At 47.6% G+C, this 15787-nt stretch overlaps 1 protein-coding gene and 2 non-coding genes across 3 annotated transcripts in view; 2 read left to right on the forward strand and 1 right to left on the reverse strand.

Annotated features, from left to right (window-relative positions):
* Positions 1-11578, reverse strand: part of LOC149364125 (uncharacterized) — a 49267-nt gene extending 37689 nt beyond the window's left edge. The window contains exons 1-2 of the mRNA XM_089568639.1: positions 11484-11578; positions 6716-6846 (exon numbers count right to left, since the gene is read on the reverse strand). Of these exons, the coding sequence (XP_089424765.1) occupies positions 6716-6846; positions 11484-11578 (226 nt within the window). The remainder of the gene's footprint in view (positions 1-6715; positions 6847-11483) is intronic.
* Positions 898-969, forward strand: TRNAE-UUC (transfer RNA glutamic acid (anticodon UUC)). Its single transcript has one exon. It is a non-coding gene; the product is annotated as a tRNA-Glu (tRNA).
* TRNAQ-CUG (transfer RNA glutamine (anticodon CUG)) lies at positions 976-1047 on the forward strand. The gene has a single exon. It is a non-coding gene; the product is annotated as a tRNA-Gln (tRNA).
* Positions 11579-15787: the final 4209 nt, after the last annotated feature.

Raw genomic sequence — 15787 nt, forward strand, 5'->3', positions numbered from 1 at the left:
TGAGAACGCGCGCTCTCGAGGTAAGCTTAGCACAGAGAAGCAAGCAGTGCCAAGGGGTGTGTCTTATCCGCGTGCTTTGCTGGCTTTGCCAGGGGCTTGAAGCGGTCGTCATCGGTTCAGAAGTTCTTACGGGAAGTCTGGCGCTGTGCCAGAGGTGCATCACGCGGAGCTGTATAAGAAACGAATGCCGAGGGGTACTGCATGAAATCTGTCGCTTAGATTTTGCTTTGCGAAAAATAAGTTACATGTCAATTGCTGGTGCTGTTTTACGTCTCTAATTAGCAGTTTTCAGTAGATCCATACAGGTAGGAGTATCGAAGGAAGGTACTTGTTATTATTTACATCCAACATATAGCTACAGACTGGTTTGTAGTGATTAAATTTCCGCGCATTTGAAAGTTCGGAAAATTTTCTACACTGATTTTTGCCCAGAAACCGAGTGTTTCAGGCTAAATCCAAAGTCCTCCCAGAAATTAGGCACTTTATTTTCTTACAAATTCCACAAATCTAAATTAATGTTGTGCAGCAGTTAACGAAGATTTGGTAAACATGGTAACTACCTACGGTAACATCGACTCTACGGAAAATGTGGTTAGGCAAGGCAGGGAAAAGTAGCAACGGCAGCGCATTAACGTGTGTGCCGTTCGGCTGTCCGGCGGTGCTAAAACTCTCTAATATATGCCTGGTGCTGAGCCGTACTTTTAATTTTTCCACTCAGGCTAAGCCGCCTCATAAGAGAGAAGCTGCCCTTCATCAGCGAAGTACAAGTAAGAGAACAATCGCACGCGCACGGCAGATACGATTGTCAAATGCTCGCGCCACAACGACTGTGGCGACACGTCGCGGCGCGCGCCGCACATAGCAACCGGTGCCGCCGCTCGCCGACTGACGGCCGTCTCCGGCGTGGTCTAGTGGCTAGGATATCTGGCTTTCACCCAGAAGGCCCGGGTTCGATTCCCGGCGTCGGAACATTTGGGTCTCATGGTGTAATGGTTAGCACTCTGGACTCTGAATCCAGCGATCCGAGTTCAAATCTCGGTGAGACCTGTATTTTTTGTATTTATTTTACTTAGAAACATGGCTTCGATGTGCAAGATGTTTGTTTATCTTTCGCAGTAAGCAGTGTTCGCAATTATTGCAAGGTTTTATTTTTGTGTAGAGAGTAGCCCCGTGATCATAGAATCTGTCAATCCTCGTTGAAACCTTAAAAAGACCCCCCCTTTTTTTTTTCAAATCGATCTTCACCGAGCATATCTTTTTTTAGAAGTAGTGGAGAACACACGCGTTTTTTATAATTCGCGATAGTTTTTTTTTTGTCTTACCACGTATATGGCACAAAGTGACTACATACGGCTACTTACTCGAAAAAGTAATGTTCTGTTTGCGCCTGTTGCTACTCACGAATTCAATAAACTTAAAATAGACTACTAGACCGTGCACAATGAGTGCCCGGCGGTGCCCTGATTGCGCATATACTTCTGTGTTATTTGCTAGGGATCGTCAAACGTGTAATGCTGAAGTGCACGAACATTTAAAATACAGAATCTTTGAAGTTATTTTTATCCCGTTTAGCGATGAATAACAAGCTAAGCCTATCATCCCGCAAACTGGTGGTGGAAACGGGCTATTTTTTTTTATTTTGTGCAGGTTTCGAAAACGTTATTGATTTGATAAATTCCTGTATTTCGTTAAAAGTTGAGAATGAAAAGCAACATAACGAACAAACTTTTTTTTTTTTTACAGCCGCTCTGTTCTGCCAGAGTGCAGCGACAGTATTCACCGGGTAACTTTCTATTGCATTCTGAGGACGTCACAGCAAACAGCACACTGGGTGGGGCAACAGGGCTCGCACACTTTGCTGATGCTTGGTCAACCGAAAGTTCAGAAGCGTTCGATCCCGGTCGCGGCGGCTGAATTTCTTTGGAGGAGAAATTCGAGGCCCGTGTACTGTGCGATGTCAGTGCACGTTAAAGAACCCCAGGTGGTCGAAATTTCCGGAGCCCTCCACTACGGCGTCTCTCATAGCCTTAGTCGCTTTGGGACGTTAAACCCCATAAACCAAACCAAACCAGAAGCGTTGCATCGAATGCCCTTTGGCGTAGCACCGAAGGTGCACACAGGTTCACGCAGTTGCAATAACACAAAGCGTGGATGTGAAACTTTCAATGTGATTCCATGTGCAAAATTTATTTGCTGAAATGAAGTCATGCTTCACGTCTTATACTGCAGTGTCTACGACGATCGAGTTGGTGAACTTCAGAAAATTAGTGCATCAATTTCCCCCGTTTGTTGTGTTTGGTGGACATTATTTGTGCATGTCACATTTGAGTGAATTCATTTTGACTTCCCTGCATGGCATGAGGAGAAAGGAATATCAGTGAAAAATTAGGGAAGTACAAAGCGTGTTGGCTGCATACTTCCGATACGCCCAGCTTGTTACTTTTTTATTTCCTTATTTAGTGCAGTGAAAAGCGGCAAAAGAAATCAGTCGCCTGCTGGAATATATCTAGACTGAAAGTAATGGCTTCGTTACCACACTGCTCTCTGATCTAGTTTTTTTTTCTCGGCACAAAAAAAAAAAATAAAGAAACGAAAGGCGTCCACAGCGGAGGAATGCGCCTAGTGGATCGATTAATCTGCCTGTTGCTATGGCGGCGTACTGCTCCAGGACTGAACCTGACGCTGCTGGAGGTAACTGAGTTATTCCCTTAAATGTAATTGATTCATTTGAATTCCATTGCAATTCGTTAACCCTGAGCTTCTTTTTAGGATTGTATTTGCATTTTTATATTTTATTTCTGGTTTTATTTTTTTTAACTTGCTACTGTATGGTAATATGATATTGGGTTTCACGTCGACAAGCTGGATTTTGACTCTATAATGGAGTAAATTTATACATATGTTCTAATTATGTTCTTGCTTACTGCGTTGTTGCGTTGTGATATGATATCAACTGTAGTAGAATGGGCAGTTGGGCGAGTTGGTATATATTCATTTTAGGTAGAAACAGCGCTTGTCTGTGTGTTTTCTCGTTCTCGCTACTTCGTCCGTTCGCGCTGTTTCTACCCAAAATGAATATGATGTCGATTAGGGTTAACTGGGTAAACTATTTCGTGCAGTGCTTTCAGGGTAAGAGAATTAAAAAAGAAAGCCAGCGTCCAGTTACGTATAGGTCGGTTACGTTGAGCGCCAGCTGACTATAATTGGAATGGAGTAAAAAATGGTAACGAATCTGCTTTTGTTGGGTGCACCTTCTAATCGATGTATCCACCCCATTAAGATCTTGTGTGAATAAAAGAAGCTGCTTCGACGTCTTATTTAAGAAAACAGTTTAAAGAAATAAGGGGACTGACTTGGAGGTACAGAAAACGTAGCATTTTTTTTTTCAATTTTAGAAAACATTTCTTTTGTTTTCAGCTGTGTCCAGCCCTGAACAGAGATTTGTACGTGAATCAGCCCGCAACTATCTTTCTTAAGCCCCCAAACTATTACGATGCACCCCAGAAATCAATTTGCGGATGAAATAAGTTAGTATGCTTTTCCAAACATTGTTGTGGGGAGGCAGTTTAAAAATACTGACTCGAATAGGATGTATTTTGGATAAGACAAGACCTAAAGTGCAAGTATGTGAAATCTATCCATTTATTTATTTATTCAGTGTACCTTATAGGCTCCTGAGGCGGAGGATTAAGTACGGGGACACATTAACAATAAAATCACAATAGCAAATACAGGCTATGACGAAATACAAGATCATAAGGGTAGAAAAGTACAAGAAGCGCATGAAAAACGAAGAAAAAAAAGTAATGAAGAGACTACTGAAGACTAGCACAAAATTGAAACACAAAAAATTGGCTGAGGCTTAACTTGGTTAAGCCCGGTAATTGCGAAAGCAATTTCCTCTGGCTGCGCCTAGGTTGGCTGGTGGTGTGTCTTGGTGGTGCTCATAGTAAGGGTTATGTTATCAAAGTTAGTTAATGGCGCTTAAGCTTCGCCTTTAGGAGTGGAACGCGACAGCGTGTTGTAGCGCTGCCGGGGAGTCCACGGAACGCTAAAGGAGGAGTCAAAATGTTTTAGGGCAAGTGCCCGCACTGTTGTGCGGTGTCTTCGGACACCTATCACATGGTGTGGGCCTGTCCCTCCAACCCTGCCATTCCCCCTATCCCCAACCCAACCCGGGAGGACTGGGAGGCGACCCTGGTGGATGCGCCCGGGCGGCGGCTACCGCCACTGGGGTCCCAAACTAGGGACCTCCACCTAGTGTTTGTAAGGATCGGTCCCTTACGGGCTGATCCAAACACCTCCTGTCCGTTCTGAATAAATGTTTTCACCACCACCTCCCACGGAACGCCACCACCCGTTCGGCGCGATGCCTTGCCCTTTGAACGCGACGCTTTTTGAGGAAAGGAAATTACGCAGTAATTCTCTGTCATCTCTGACACCCGAACCGCACCGTACAGGAAGGGAGGAACGCCGCCACCCGTTCAGCGCGATGCCTTGCCCTTTGAACGCAAGGCTATAACCGTGGCCCTGGCTACGCCTGGTTTGGCTGGTCACGTAGAGCGAGCGCCTCCCCCACGGCAGCGGCGCGTGGAGGATTCGCTGGGACGATTGTGCGCAACATAGCTAACATTGACTACTTTTCTTCTACTCAACAGTATTTCCGTCAGTACAATATCATCCCGATACAAAATATGTATGAATTTCGCATGTTGCGCTCATTTTATGTTTCATCACGCCCTTTCAGACAATTTATTTCTACAATCGCATCCCTTCAACATAACAGCAATAATGCATTTACACGTAGCACTGATTTGTGGCAAATTCCCCGTTTCCGCACCAATTACAAACTACAGTCCCTTAAGCACAACCTCCCGTTAATTTTAAATAAACACTCGCAATTTACCAAACCCAGCCTTAACCAGTTGCGACAGTACTTTTTATCCGTATAGATGTTCTGGTGAATAACTGTTTTCCATTGTCCCAAATATCTTTCTTTATATTTTTGTTTCACATCATACAATCATTGTAACCACATTATATAACTGTTTGTTATTTTCTTGTGCTCTGTTTTTCTCTCTTGTGTTCGACTGATGTTATTTATTTTGATTTTGAATGTGTTGAAATCATTCATATGTATGTTTTTTCCAGTTTTTACATTACTTCAAAACTGTACACACGTTTCTACTTGTTACCGCATTTTACACGTCTTTCTGTGCTGTGTGTTTAAGTATTGATATTTTTATGTTCCTTTATTTTGCTGTTTTTCAATCTCTGTATGACTTGCCCTGCCTTGTATGCTGGGCCCTGGGCCTCGTCAAGCTGACAAAAGCAGCTTTTAGCCCAGGTGTCCCACCAGAATTTTGTTTTCTGGAAATAAACTGAAACTGAAACTGAACTGATCGCGACGAGCCGAGTTGGGGGGGGGGGGGGGGGGGGGGGCTTTTCCACAGCTGGTATGACGTCACACATAGGTCACGCTAAAGGTCAATGGTGGATTCTCCGGGACGACGGCCAAGAGCGGAAACCTCGAGCTGTATTGCTTTCGCAATAAAAATTCATAAGCAATTACTGTACTCCCTCTAATGCGAAATTTGAGCGCAGCTCTTTAGGTGTTTTTTTAGGGTGCCTTGATGTCCGCTCGCCTGGTCATCGAGGCACCCTAGTTTTTTTTTATATATATTAGCGTCATCTGTGATACATGTATAGAGAGCGCAAAGGTACAAGACCGGAACAACAGATGGCGCTACTGTGGCTCGGTTGGCAGCTATGGAGCTCGCGCCGAGTGCAACCGCTATGGCGTCCCGCCTCCGACTCCGCTTTCCTCCTTATGCTTGCTTTACATGTATGCTACTTCTACTGTATCCTCCACCTTCGCTTCCTCCTCGCGCTCCCTTCGGTATCGCCTTCTTTCCTCCTCCGATGCGCTCATTTGCTCGAGGCCGAGACATGCCACCTAACGCAGGAACGAGTGGGTAAGAGCTGCGCTCTAAAAAAACAGAACATAGAAAAAAAAACTATACAAGACCCCAAAATGGCGCTGTTTATTCATAGTGTATAAAATTTTCCCAGTTCGTTTCGGAACGACGCACGGTCATCGATAGAAGCGATAGTGTAGGGAAGACTTCCATAGTGAAATGGCACGCGGTACTGTAGATGTACTGAATGTCAGCGTCTTGCCAGAAATCCGTCGAAAATTGAGATTATCATATAACCGCGATGACATGCGTGAAAACACTTCAAATTAGATTTCCTGTCATGTTCTGGGTTGACCATGAGCGCTACTGTCATGTTCATTGTCGTTTTTGCCTCCGTTTTTTTCGCAGTCCTTAAGTGCTTAACAAACCACTAAGATCGGTAGGGGCGTGTATGAGACTCATCATCCCCCTCAAGAGACTGAGCTTTTGGCATGTGTCGTATGTGCCCCACTCTAAATCATACCCTGTGACCTGATGACCTTTGACCAAACCTGTACCTCAGTTGTTTGCAAGTGGCTCAGTGAGTGGCATACGTTGGCCAGGTTAAAGAACCTGAGTTCGGGCTGCAAGTTGCGCATAGTGGTATACGTTTGGTTGGATGACCTGCTTATATGTAACTTCGGGCTCATGATAGCTGCGAAAATCCAGCGGGATCTGCTGCGTTGCCATCGCGATGGCTGACAGGCTCTTAGGTCTGATACAGCATGTTCAGAGGAGAGCTCTTGAGGTGGACGTACCGCGCAGCCTTCGTGCCCTCTCCAGCGACTGCTTCTGGAGCTCAATGGCGAGCAGCACGACCAGGGCCAGTATGACGGGGGCCACGCACACACCGGCACTCACGTTGGCCGCAGTGTTCACCCGCCGGTTCCTGGGGGACGCGGTCAAGAGAAGACACGGAGCCGTATAAACGAATAATAAGGATGGGGGACGTGCGGCTTATGCGTTGCTCAGTGCCGGAGAAAATTGTGGGACTATGCGGCATGTGTCTGCTTCTTAAAAGACTGCTTGAAATGGATTTTCAATTTGGTTCACAACTACTGGTTTTGGTTTGGTTTGTGGGGTCTAACATCCCAAAGCGACTCAGGCTATGAGAGACGCCGTAGTGAATGGCTCCGGAAATTTCGACCACCTGGGGTTCTTTAACGTGCACTGACATCAGAGTACACGGACCACTGGAATTTCGCCTGCATCGAAATTCGACCGCCGCGGCCGGCATCGAACCCGCTTCTTTCGGGTCAGCAACCGAGCATCATAACCACTGAGACACTACGGCGGCGATTCACGGCTACTGATGTATGCATATCTTCCGGTCTGGTTAAGCGGCTTCGGTGTTCGGTTTCTGAGACGAATGTGGTGCGATCTAATTCCGGCCATGGCGGCTGCATCTCGATGGAAGCGAAGTGCAACGGGCGCACAGATGGTTCAAATTTATGTCCAGCCCTCCACTACGGCGTCCCTCGTATCCCACATGCAGCTTCGGAATCCTGTAACCCATGCTTCTCCTGTATACATACAGCATGCTTCGGCGTCTCTTTTTCGCTTTCGCTACTATTTTAAGATGCTATAGTGGCATGAGTCGGCGAAAAGGTAAGCGTGCGATAATACTTTTTTTCGTCTCAGGTTCGGAATCTTCGACTTCAATTCGTGCCATATTTTATACAGCTCCTCCTGTCTCACTCTCTGCTGCGCGTAGAAGAGATAGATACCTTATTGGCGCTGCAAGGGCATCCAACATGTAGGCTCTATCTCGCAACTTCTTGCGGGGGAATGGGCAGTTTAGTCAGCAGGTTAGTGGTAGCGGTGATAGTAGGTAGGCAAACTTTAATGATCAAAACCAGGGCAATGTTTCTTGAGGCTTGTGGGTAGGGTCCTCATTCTAGGGCTCCACTGGCTTGTGCTGTCAGACGGACCTGTTTTATGAGGGTTTTTGGTGTTTATATTGAAATGAATTTAAGCGCACAAGAACACGCGCACAAGAGGAGGAAACACACAGGAGCTATGCACCAGCTATGCACCATCTAGCCCAAAGAGAAGTTTTGTTAAATTTTGGTGTTTACTTGAAAAAGCCGCTCTCATGCGCTCGTGAGCTAACTACCCGCTTTTCAAAGACATTCCTCACACTCATGGCTTCCACACAGCTGTGATAAGTTGTGACTCGTGATATGCAGTTAAATCGTCTGTGTCCAAGGCTGGAAATGGTCGCCCTAAATGTCTGCTGTTAATAAAGAATTTTCATGCTGCGCGCGCGCGCGCGCGCATACACACACACACACACACGCACGCACGCACGCACGCACGCACGCACGCACGCACGCACGCGCGCGCGCGCACGCACACACACACACACACACACACACACACACAACACACACACACACACACACAAACACACACACACACACACACACACACACACACACACACACACACACACACACACACACACACACACACACACACACACACACACACAAATGAGTAGGTAGTGAATGCCACCATAGATTGCATCAGCTTACGGCAGCAAGCAAACCAGTTGGGGGGGGGGGGGCGCAGTGCTCTTAATTGCATGCCATGTTTTGCACAATCCTAAGTGAGGAAGGATAAGGGCAACAAACGATGCTGTTCGCAGAAACGATACGCACTTGAATCGACAAAGTGGCGACCGCAGGACACCATGTCTCCTTTGATTGGCGGCTGAGTGTGCATTATTTGTGTACCGAGCCGACCTTTCTCAGCGTTCTCAGCCACTTATAATCTCAGTTGGTGATCCCTTCCACCGGGATGCTCTATAGGCCCGTCTACTGTGCGATGACAGTGCTCGTTAAAAGAACCCCAGGTGGACGAAATTATTCGGAGCCCTTCACTACTGCGTCCCTCATAGCCTGAGTAGCTTCGGGACGTTAAACCCCCACAATTCAGCAGACGAGGGAATGGAATGAGGTGCTCGTTATGACATACATAACAAAAGCCAACAGTAACCGAAATGAAGGAGCACAGGGCATATATTCTTTTTATTTGTTGTCTTCATCAGTGGGAGATTAACAGAAGTATAAGAAAAACAACCACATGTAGCCGGTGGGATCCGAACCCATGACCTCCGAAATTCGCGTCCGGTGCTCCACCAACTCAGCTACGGAGACGGCTGTCCAATCTTCTGCTTTCGGGGGTATCTATGTGTAGTGTAACCGAACCCTGAGAGTGTTCACCAGCGCCATCCTCGTCCATAGCGGCGGACGTAGTACGTCCTGCGATCCCCGCCGCGGCGGTCGAATTTCAGTGGAGGCGAAATTCTAGAGGCCCGTGTACTGTGCGATGTCAGTGCATGTTAAAGAACCCCAGGTGGTCAAAATTTCCGTAGCCCTTCACTATGGTGTCCATCACAGCCAGAGTCGCTTTGAGACGTTAAACCCCCATAAACCAAACCATAAACCAGCTACCGAGAGTGCCACGTAGGATCGTGGTCGAACGGTGTTGGCGGAAGCTGTGCGAGAGCCCTCTTATGCTACCTATGGCGCCAAGACTGCCAGATTCGAGGCCCTCGTTAAACTATCCAGCAGAGAAGGGAATGTAAGAAGGAGCTCGTTATGGCATACACGACAGAAGCCAGCAGTCATGGAAGGAAAAAAACCAAGGAGGGAGCGTGACGTCACGCGGCCAGCGTTCGCAAGTCGAGTGTTTATGAAGCCGTTTTCTCCCTAATTTTTACGCTCTCCCAGTCAGTCCTTTATGTTTTGATTCTGGTATGTATTAGTGCACGCGTATGCGCGGCTTGTGGCGCGGGGCGTCGACAGCAAGGAGGTTGATCTACAGTTAGTATGCCGCGCTTATCGGCGCATGCGCCCGCGCAGCGGGGCTAGATTTTACCGCACGCTATCACGTGGCATGATCACGGGGGGGGGGGGGGGGGGACAAACTCTCTTTTTTTTTACTACATCTTTACTTGTTAAGAATAGGCTTCAAGGCCGTCGCCGGACGCTCCCTCCTCAGTTTTTTTTTCCCTCCATGCCAGCAGTCAACGAAACCAAGGAGCAACGGGGATGTCGTTTTTATTTGTGGGTTTTCAGTAATGGGAGGTTAATAAATGCAGAAGAAAAAACAACATGGAGCCGGAAGGATACGAAGCCACCATGAAAGCCCACAAATAAAAAAATAAATCCCTTATGCTTCTTGGTTTCAGTGACTGTTGGCTTCTTCCGTCATGCCTGTCTAAAGGCCTAGTGTGACAGCTGTATTGCTTCTCAGTGCTTCAGCAATCTGTAAGTGCCATAACGGTGACAGTTTCGCAGCGCCTCGACGGGGGGGGGGGGGGGGGGGGGGGGGGGGGAAGGCTCGAACGAATTATGTTTGCCGAAGCTGCGTACACGTCTGTTACCGTAACCCTCCGACAGCCACGTAGACTCGGTGTCCGGTGGCCTCAGTCAGACGCAGTGATATAGCGCTGCTCAATAACGATTCTTTCACCCTTAGTACGGAGAACATTTTAGCAGCGGATTCACAAGCGAGTCATTTACTGCACGCAGCTGGAATGCAGTTTTATTGGATAGGTAAAGCAAAACAGCAAAAGCTTCACGGCGGTGACTTGTAGCAATGACTTGACGACGACAGTTGGAAAGAATAAGAGCGCAGCTCGTGTCCTCGTGTCCTGCGCCAGACACATCCATCGTCTAGTCTCAACAAACTTCCTAATTTCATCCCTCAACTGTATTCTCCGCCGCCTCTGCATGCATGGAGCAGAAAAATGTTTAATTATGGGGTTTAACGTCCCGAAGCGACATTTGGTCTATGGGGCACGCCGTAGTGGGTGGGCTCGGAAAGAATTTCAGCCCTCTGGGGTTTTCTGCCGCTCGCTGATATCGCACAGGAAACTGGCGCTTTTTGCCTCCATTGAAACGCGGCAGCCGCGTTCGGGATTGAACCCGGTTGGTCCTCCGGTTAAGTAGCCGAGCACTCTAACCACTGACCCATGCAGATTACCTGCCCCGGTGGCTCAGTGGTTAGAGTGCTCGGCTACTGAGCCACCGGGGCAGGTAATCTGCATGTGTTCAGTTTAGTAATTTGTACAGGAACGCCAGACTTGCCCTGCGAAAAAGTACTGCGATTCAGGTTACGTTGATCCGCTATTAAAGCGCCGTTGGTAGTTTGGTTTAGGTTTGGTTTATGGGGTTTAACGTCCCAAAGCGACTCAGGCTATGAGGGACGCCGTAGTGAAGGGCTCCGGAAATTTCGACCACCTGGGGTTCTCTAACGTGCACTGACATTGCACAGTACACAGGGCTCTAGAATTTCGCCTCCATCAAAATTCGACCAGCGCGGCCGGGATCGAACCCGCGTCTTTAGGGTGAGCAGCCGAGCACCATAACCACTGAGCCACCAGGGCGGCTAAAGCACCGTTGAGGTCGCATAGTGTAGTCTGACAGCATCGCAGCGATGACCAATGACAGCATCATGTGTCCTACCACCATCACACTTGGACTGTTACGTATCGAAAGCAGGCATTGCACTCGCCTGTCATATTCGGAGCCGGACTGACCCCGCAGCGGCCGGTTGTTGGGCCGTGTGGCCCGGATGCTGACGACGTGGGCGAAGAGGTCGTCCTCCATGCGAAGCACGGCCGCTCACGTGGCGTGTCTTTGTTTTCTTCTCTTTCGACCTGCCCTGCTTGGCACTCAAAACACTTGTGGCTGTTGTAGTTTTCCTCTGTTGCACAGTGGCACATACTCTGGGCGCGGTATTGGCCAGCGCTTAGTGTTTTAAGGCGAAAGCCTTTCAATGGCTCATACTATCGTCCGTCCGTTAACAAAGCGTGCCGTATGCGTTTAACTCGGAAACTAAAAAAGAGAGAAGAAAAAAAATGGTTGCTTCAGATAGAGGAGGAAAAATGAACCTAGAAGCCAAGTTTGATGACTGTAGAGTAATTAGTTAATTAATTATAGGCAAAAATGTTGAAATTGCGTCGAAATTGTGCGGACGTCGATATAACCACGGGAACAATGTGACGTCACATCCAACGAAAGTCGTCACGGCATAGTGAAAATTGTCACAGAACGATCGGAAAATCGTCGGATTTGCGTCAAATTAGATGAAAAAATGTGTAATTAAGCATAATGAACTCTTAAGGTCTCTGAAAGATGCATAATTTGGTTATCGATATAGCCACAGGAGGGGTGTGACGTCACATCCACCGGAAGTCGTCACGGCATGGTGTCCCCGGCTTTCACCTCTCAACACTTTAGTTGCCAAAGTGTCCTCGCAATTTTTTCATATCCTGAAGAATCATATGAAACAATGAAATGCCTGCTAGCAGATGCGTGGGGTGATCATGGAAGAAAAAGGGAGGAATTATCGGGACAATGGTTTTGAACATTTTACTTTTTTTTTAATGGTAGAAAGAGTGACGATTGGTTAGCCGCACTTCAGTTGGCTGCATCTTTTCCTGAATGGATTATGAGCATAAGATGTGGATAGTTTATTTTATATTCAGTTTTGCCTTCTCTTGGGGCCAACTTCCTCCTCTCGAATGGCACAGTGTCAGCGCTGCGCGCCAAAACACGTTCATTCTTGACAGCTCCCCTATCGAGACAAGGAAGTGAACTCCTTTCATGAAGCGAAAAGGCTTTGTCGTCATCGTCCCAGCCCCGCCACTTTTATTTACTTCCCATCAAAGAGAATCACTAAATGCAGAAATGCAATAATTAACGAAGCTTTACTATTTTATTTAACGTGGGCTCCCGCTTGCTGGCTTCCACACGATGTCGGGGAGGGACCGTCTATAACCGACGTGGGTAAAGCTGCCATTCGACGCCGGTCAAGTTTTAGTAGCGGGGTGCATAACAATGTTAAATATGTTTTAGTGTTGTGCCAGCAGACGCAGTATATATCAGGTTAATGCAGCCGCGGTCCACAATACGAGTATGCTAACAGACGTTGTAGGTGACTTGAACATATTGTTACAAGTGGACGAATCATGAACGAAGAAGTGGCGGTGCGCTGAACGACGTTGACAGTTGGTAGCTGGGCCCTCGGTGTCTGAGCTGAGTGCTGGCCATCTCAGAGCAGCCGCCAATATAAACTTACCACCGTAACATCCCCGTAACATCTTTTGGTGGAGGTCGCGGTTTCGAGCCGACATGCCGACGAGCCGACGAGACGACGGGCCGAACGGGCGAGATGACTACCGACCCGGCCCCTCCGTCTGCGCCTGCCACGCCAACTGTCGTCGTAGCCCACCCTCGCGACCCGGGCACATTCTGCGGTACAGATGGCGTGCACGTCGAGGACTGGCTCTCGCTTTATGAGCGTGTTAGCCAGCACAACAGGTGGGACGCCACGCTGATGCTGGCCAATGTGATATTTTATCTCGCCGGCACCGCACGCGTCTGGTTCGAAACCCACGAAGAAGAGATTGCCACGTGGGATGCCACAGAACTAGAGCTGCCTATCACATTTCTCTCACACGTTGAATACGTAGACGCTTTCAGTACTGGCCAATATGGGTGTGGCCTTACACAGAATTCTTGATGTAAGGTTCTTCTACGTATTCTCGTTACACCTAATTAGCAAGCTATTTGAAGTCAGACTAATCTTACACACATTTGCTGTTTGCAAAATAGCCATGACGGGTTTAAGGGCCACTGAGGAGAACTCCATGCAATTATTGTAGGTAAAAATGGATCCTGTGCCTCTCGGGGTATGTTGTCGTTTGTCGGGCAGCAGTGGATGCATTCATAGCGAGCAAATTTGGATTTAAAAATCTTCCCACCAGTCGATTCAAATTCGTGGCGCCCTTACCGAAAAGGACATGTTGCCTCCGTTTAGAAGTGAAATATGCTTTGTAGCACAGCCTCTGAGATCTGCGCTAAAGAATTGATGTCGGCGCATTCGGCCGGTAGTGGCGACACCTGTATTTCATTTTTGGTCTTTTTTTTTGTAGTGATAATTCCGTTTCCGGTAAAAACGGCCTCTGTGCGAATTGAACGTAGTACTCTATCGATACATGCCAACTTAAATTTGTCCTCTGAGTCACTTTTAGTTTGCTGCAGTCACAAAACTTCGTCAGTGACTAGGCAGCATCATAAAAGAAAGCGACGACGGCGTAGAAATGCAGGACAATTGCTAACTGAACACTATTTTGGCATATCTTTTTCTACTGTCCTCTCCTTTTTCTCGTGCTCGCTCAATGAGATCGTCACCTACAGGCTCAATTTTTCGTCTTGAAAAATCCCCACCTGAGCACTGCAAGACTACTTCAGCCGTTCATCCTATATCATGCGCGTCAAGATATCAACAGTCATGAAGTGGAGAGCTGGACAAAATCTCGTCTGGTCGGGCGACCAAAAGGAAAAAAAAAAAACAAATAACAAAAATGACGCTTGTGATTGCAGCTCGAAATGTCGTTTTTGGTCACTTGTTTCTTAACGCGATAACGTTATAGAACCTGCTGCCCAGAAAATTCGGCGTCGACGTTGTGAGGGAAAAGTAGCGGGGCGTAGGGTGACCCAAGAGGCCAACCTTCGTGGGCCACTTACGTCACGTGACCTTGTGGCCTCCCCACAACCTGCCGATCGGGTTATGAGCAAACTCACTACCGCGGCAGGTGGCTGTTAAATTAATGATTGCTCCGAAAGAGCAATCATTAGAGCTCTCATTAAGAGCTCCGAAAGAGCAATCAGAGGTTGCTCCGAAAGAGCAACTGGATTGGGTCGCACAAACCCCACAGGTGGCAGCACCTTCCATTGCAGGGCAGTGGCGCATCCCTTGACCACTGCACCATTGCTTAAGGAGTGTTGTGAGGGCTCCCAGGGCCCTATGAATGTAAAGCTGAGGCTGACCAATCCCGGATATAGGGGCATTAACTCATTAACTCTATCTTGTCATATCCTTAAGGCGGGGCTTAAAGGGCAACTGCATCATTTTTTGATAATTCCGTGATATTCCAAGGTTATAATCTAAATAGGCTGTAGGTAAAGCATGCCAGGTGTTTTTGCACTAGCATTTAAAATAGTGACATAATCGACGATTGAATTTCGCGCTTTTCCTCAAAGCACCGGAGGAGTGTGGGGAAGTTCGGTGTGACGTCACGGAAGGTACAATTTCAAATTACCGCTGTCGTCAGCCGCACCCTGCCATGCCTGGTTGGACGCTGCCAAACAAATGTCGGCGGGATTTGCCTTCGGTGGCTTTTGTTTTTTTCTTTCAAAGCAGGCGCTTATGCGTTGGAATTTTACAGATACCTTCGATGACGTCATCATGTGCCCCGCTATTTGGCGTTGTGCGTTGCGGAGGAGCTTGAAGAGCGTCGCGATTTTAATCGACGATTACGTCACTAAATGCTAATCCAAAAAGACTTCGCATGCTTTACCTGCAAGTTTCACACATTCGACCCTCTTGAGAGCGTTGGTTTCTAAAACTTATGCAGTTTCCCTTTAAGTGTCCCTTAAGTGTTTTCCTTTTTGTCGGCGTCCATTTTTAGGTTTTCATATCAGCATTCATTGCAGCAACGTTGCGTACTCGTCTTTCTGAAACATAATTTCAAAACTTAATTTTCCTCAGTGCCGCCCAGCCACGAAGGGTGCGACAAACACGTCAAAAGACGTGTTTCTCCACATCCCATTTTTCTTTCTTAGCCACGCGCGGAGGTGAATCGTGTATGCGACGGGCCACACTACAGGGCTCTGCTTTCAGACCCGTCTCCTTTGCGTGCGCGCGCTCTCATACAAGGCTGTGTTTGATGGATGCGATACGACCTCCGCCTGCCACCTCGGCGCAAGAGAAGTGGCGCTTCATGAGAGCTGCCTGATCAAACAGGGCGC

This window comes from Amblyomma mixtum, chromosome 2 (assembly GCF_055824585.1).
Source record: "Amblyomma mixtum isolate Tamu chromosome 2, ASM5582458v1, whole genome shotgun sequence".
Lineage (NCBI taxonomy): Eukaryota > Metazoa > Arthropoda > Arachnida > Ixodida > Ixodidae > Amblyomma > Amblyomma mixtum.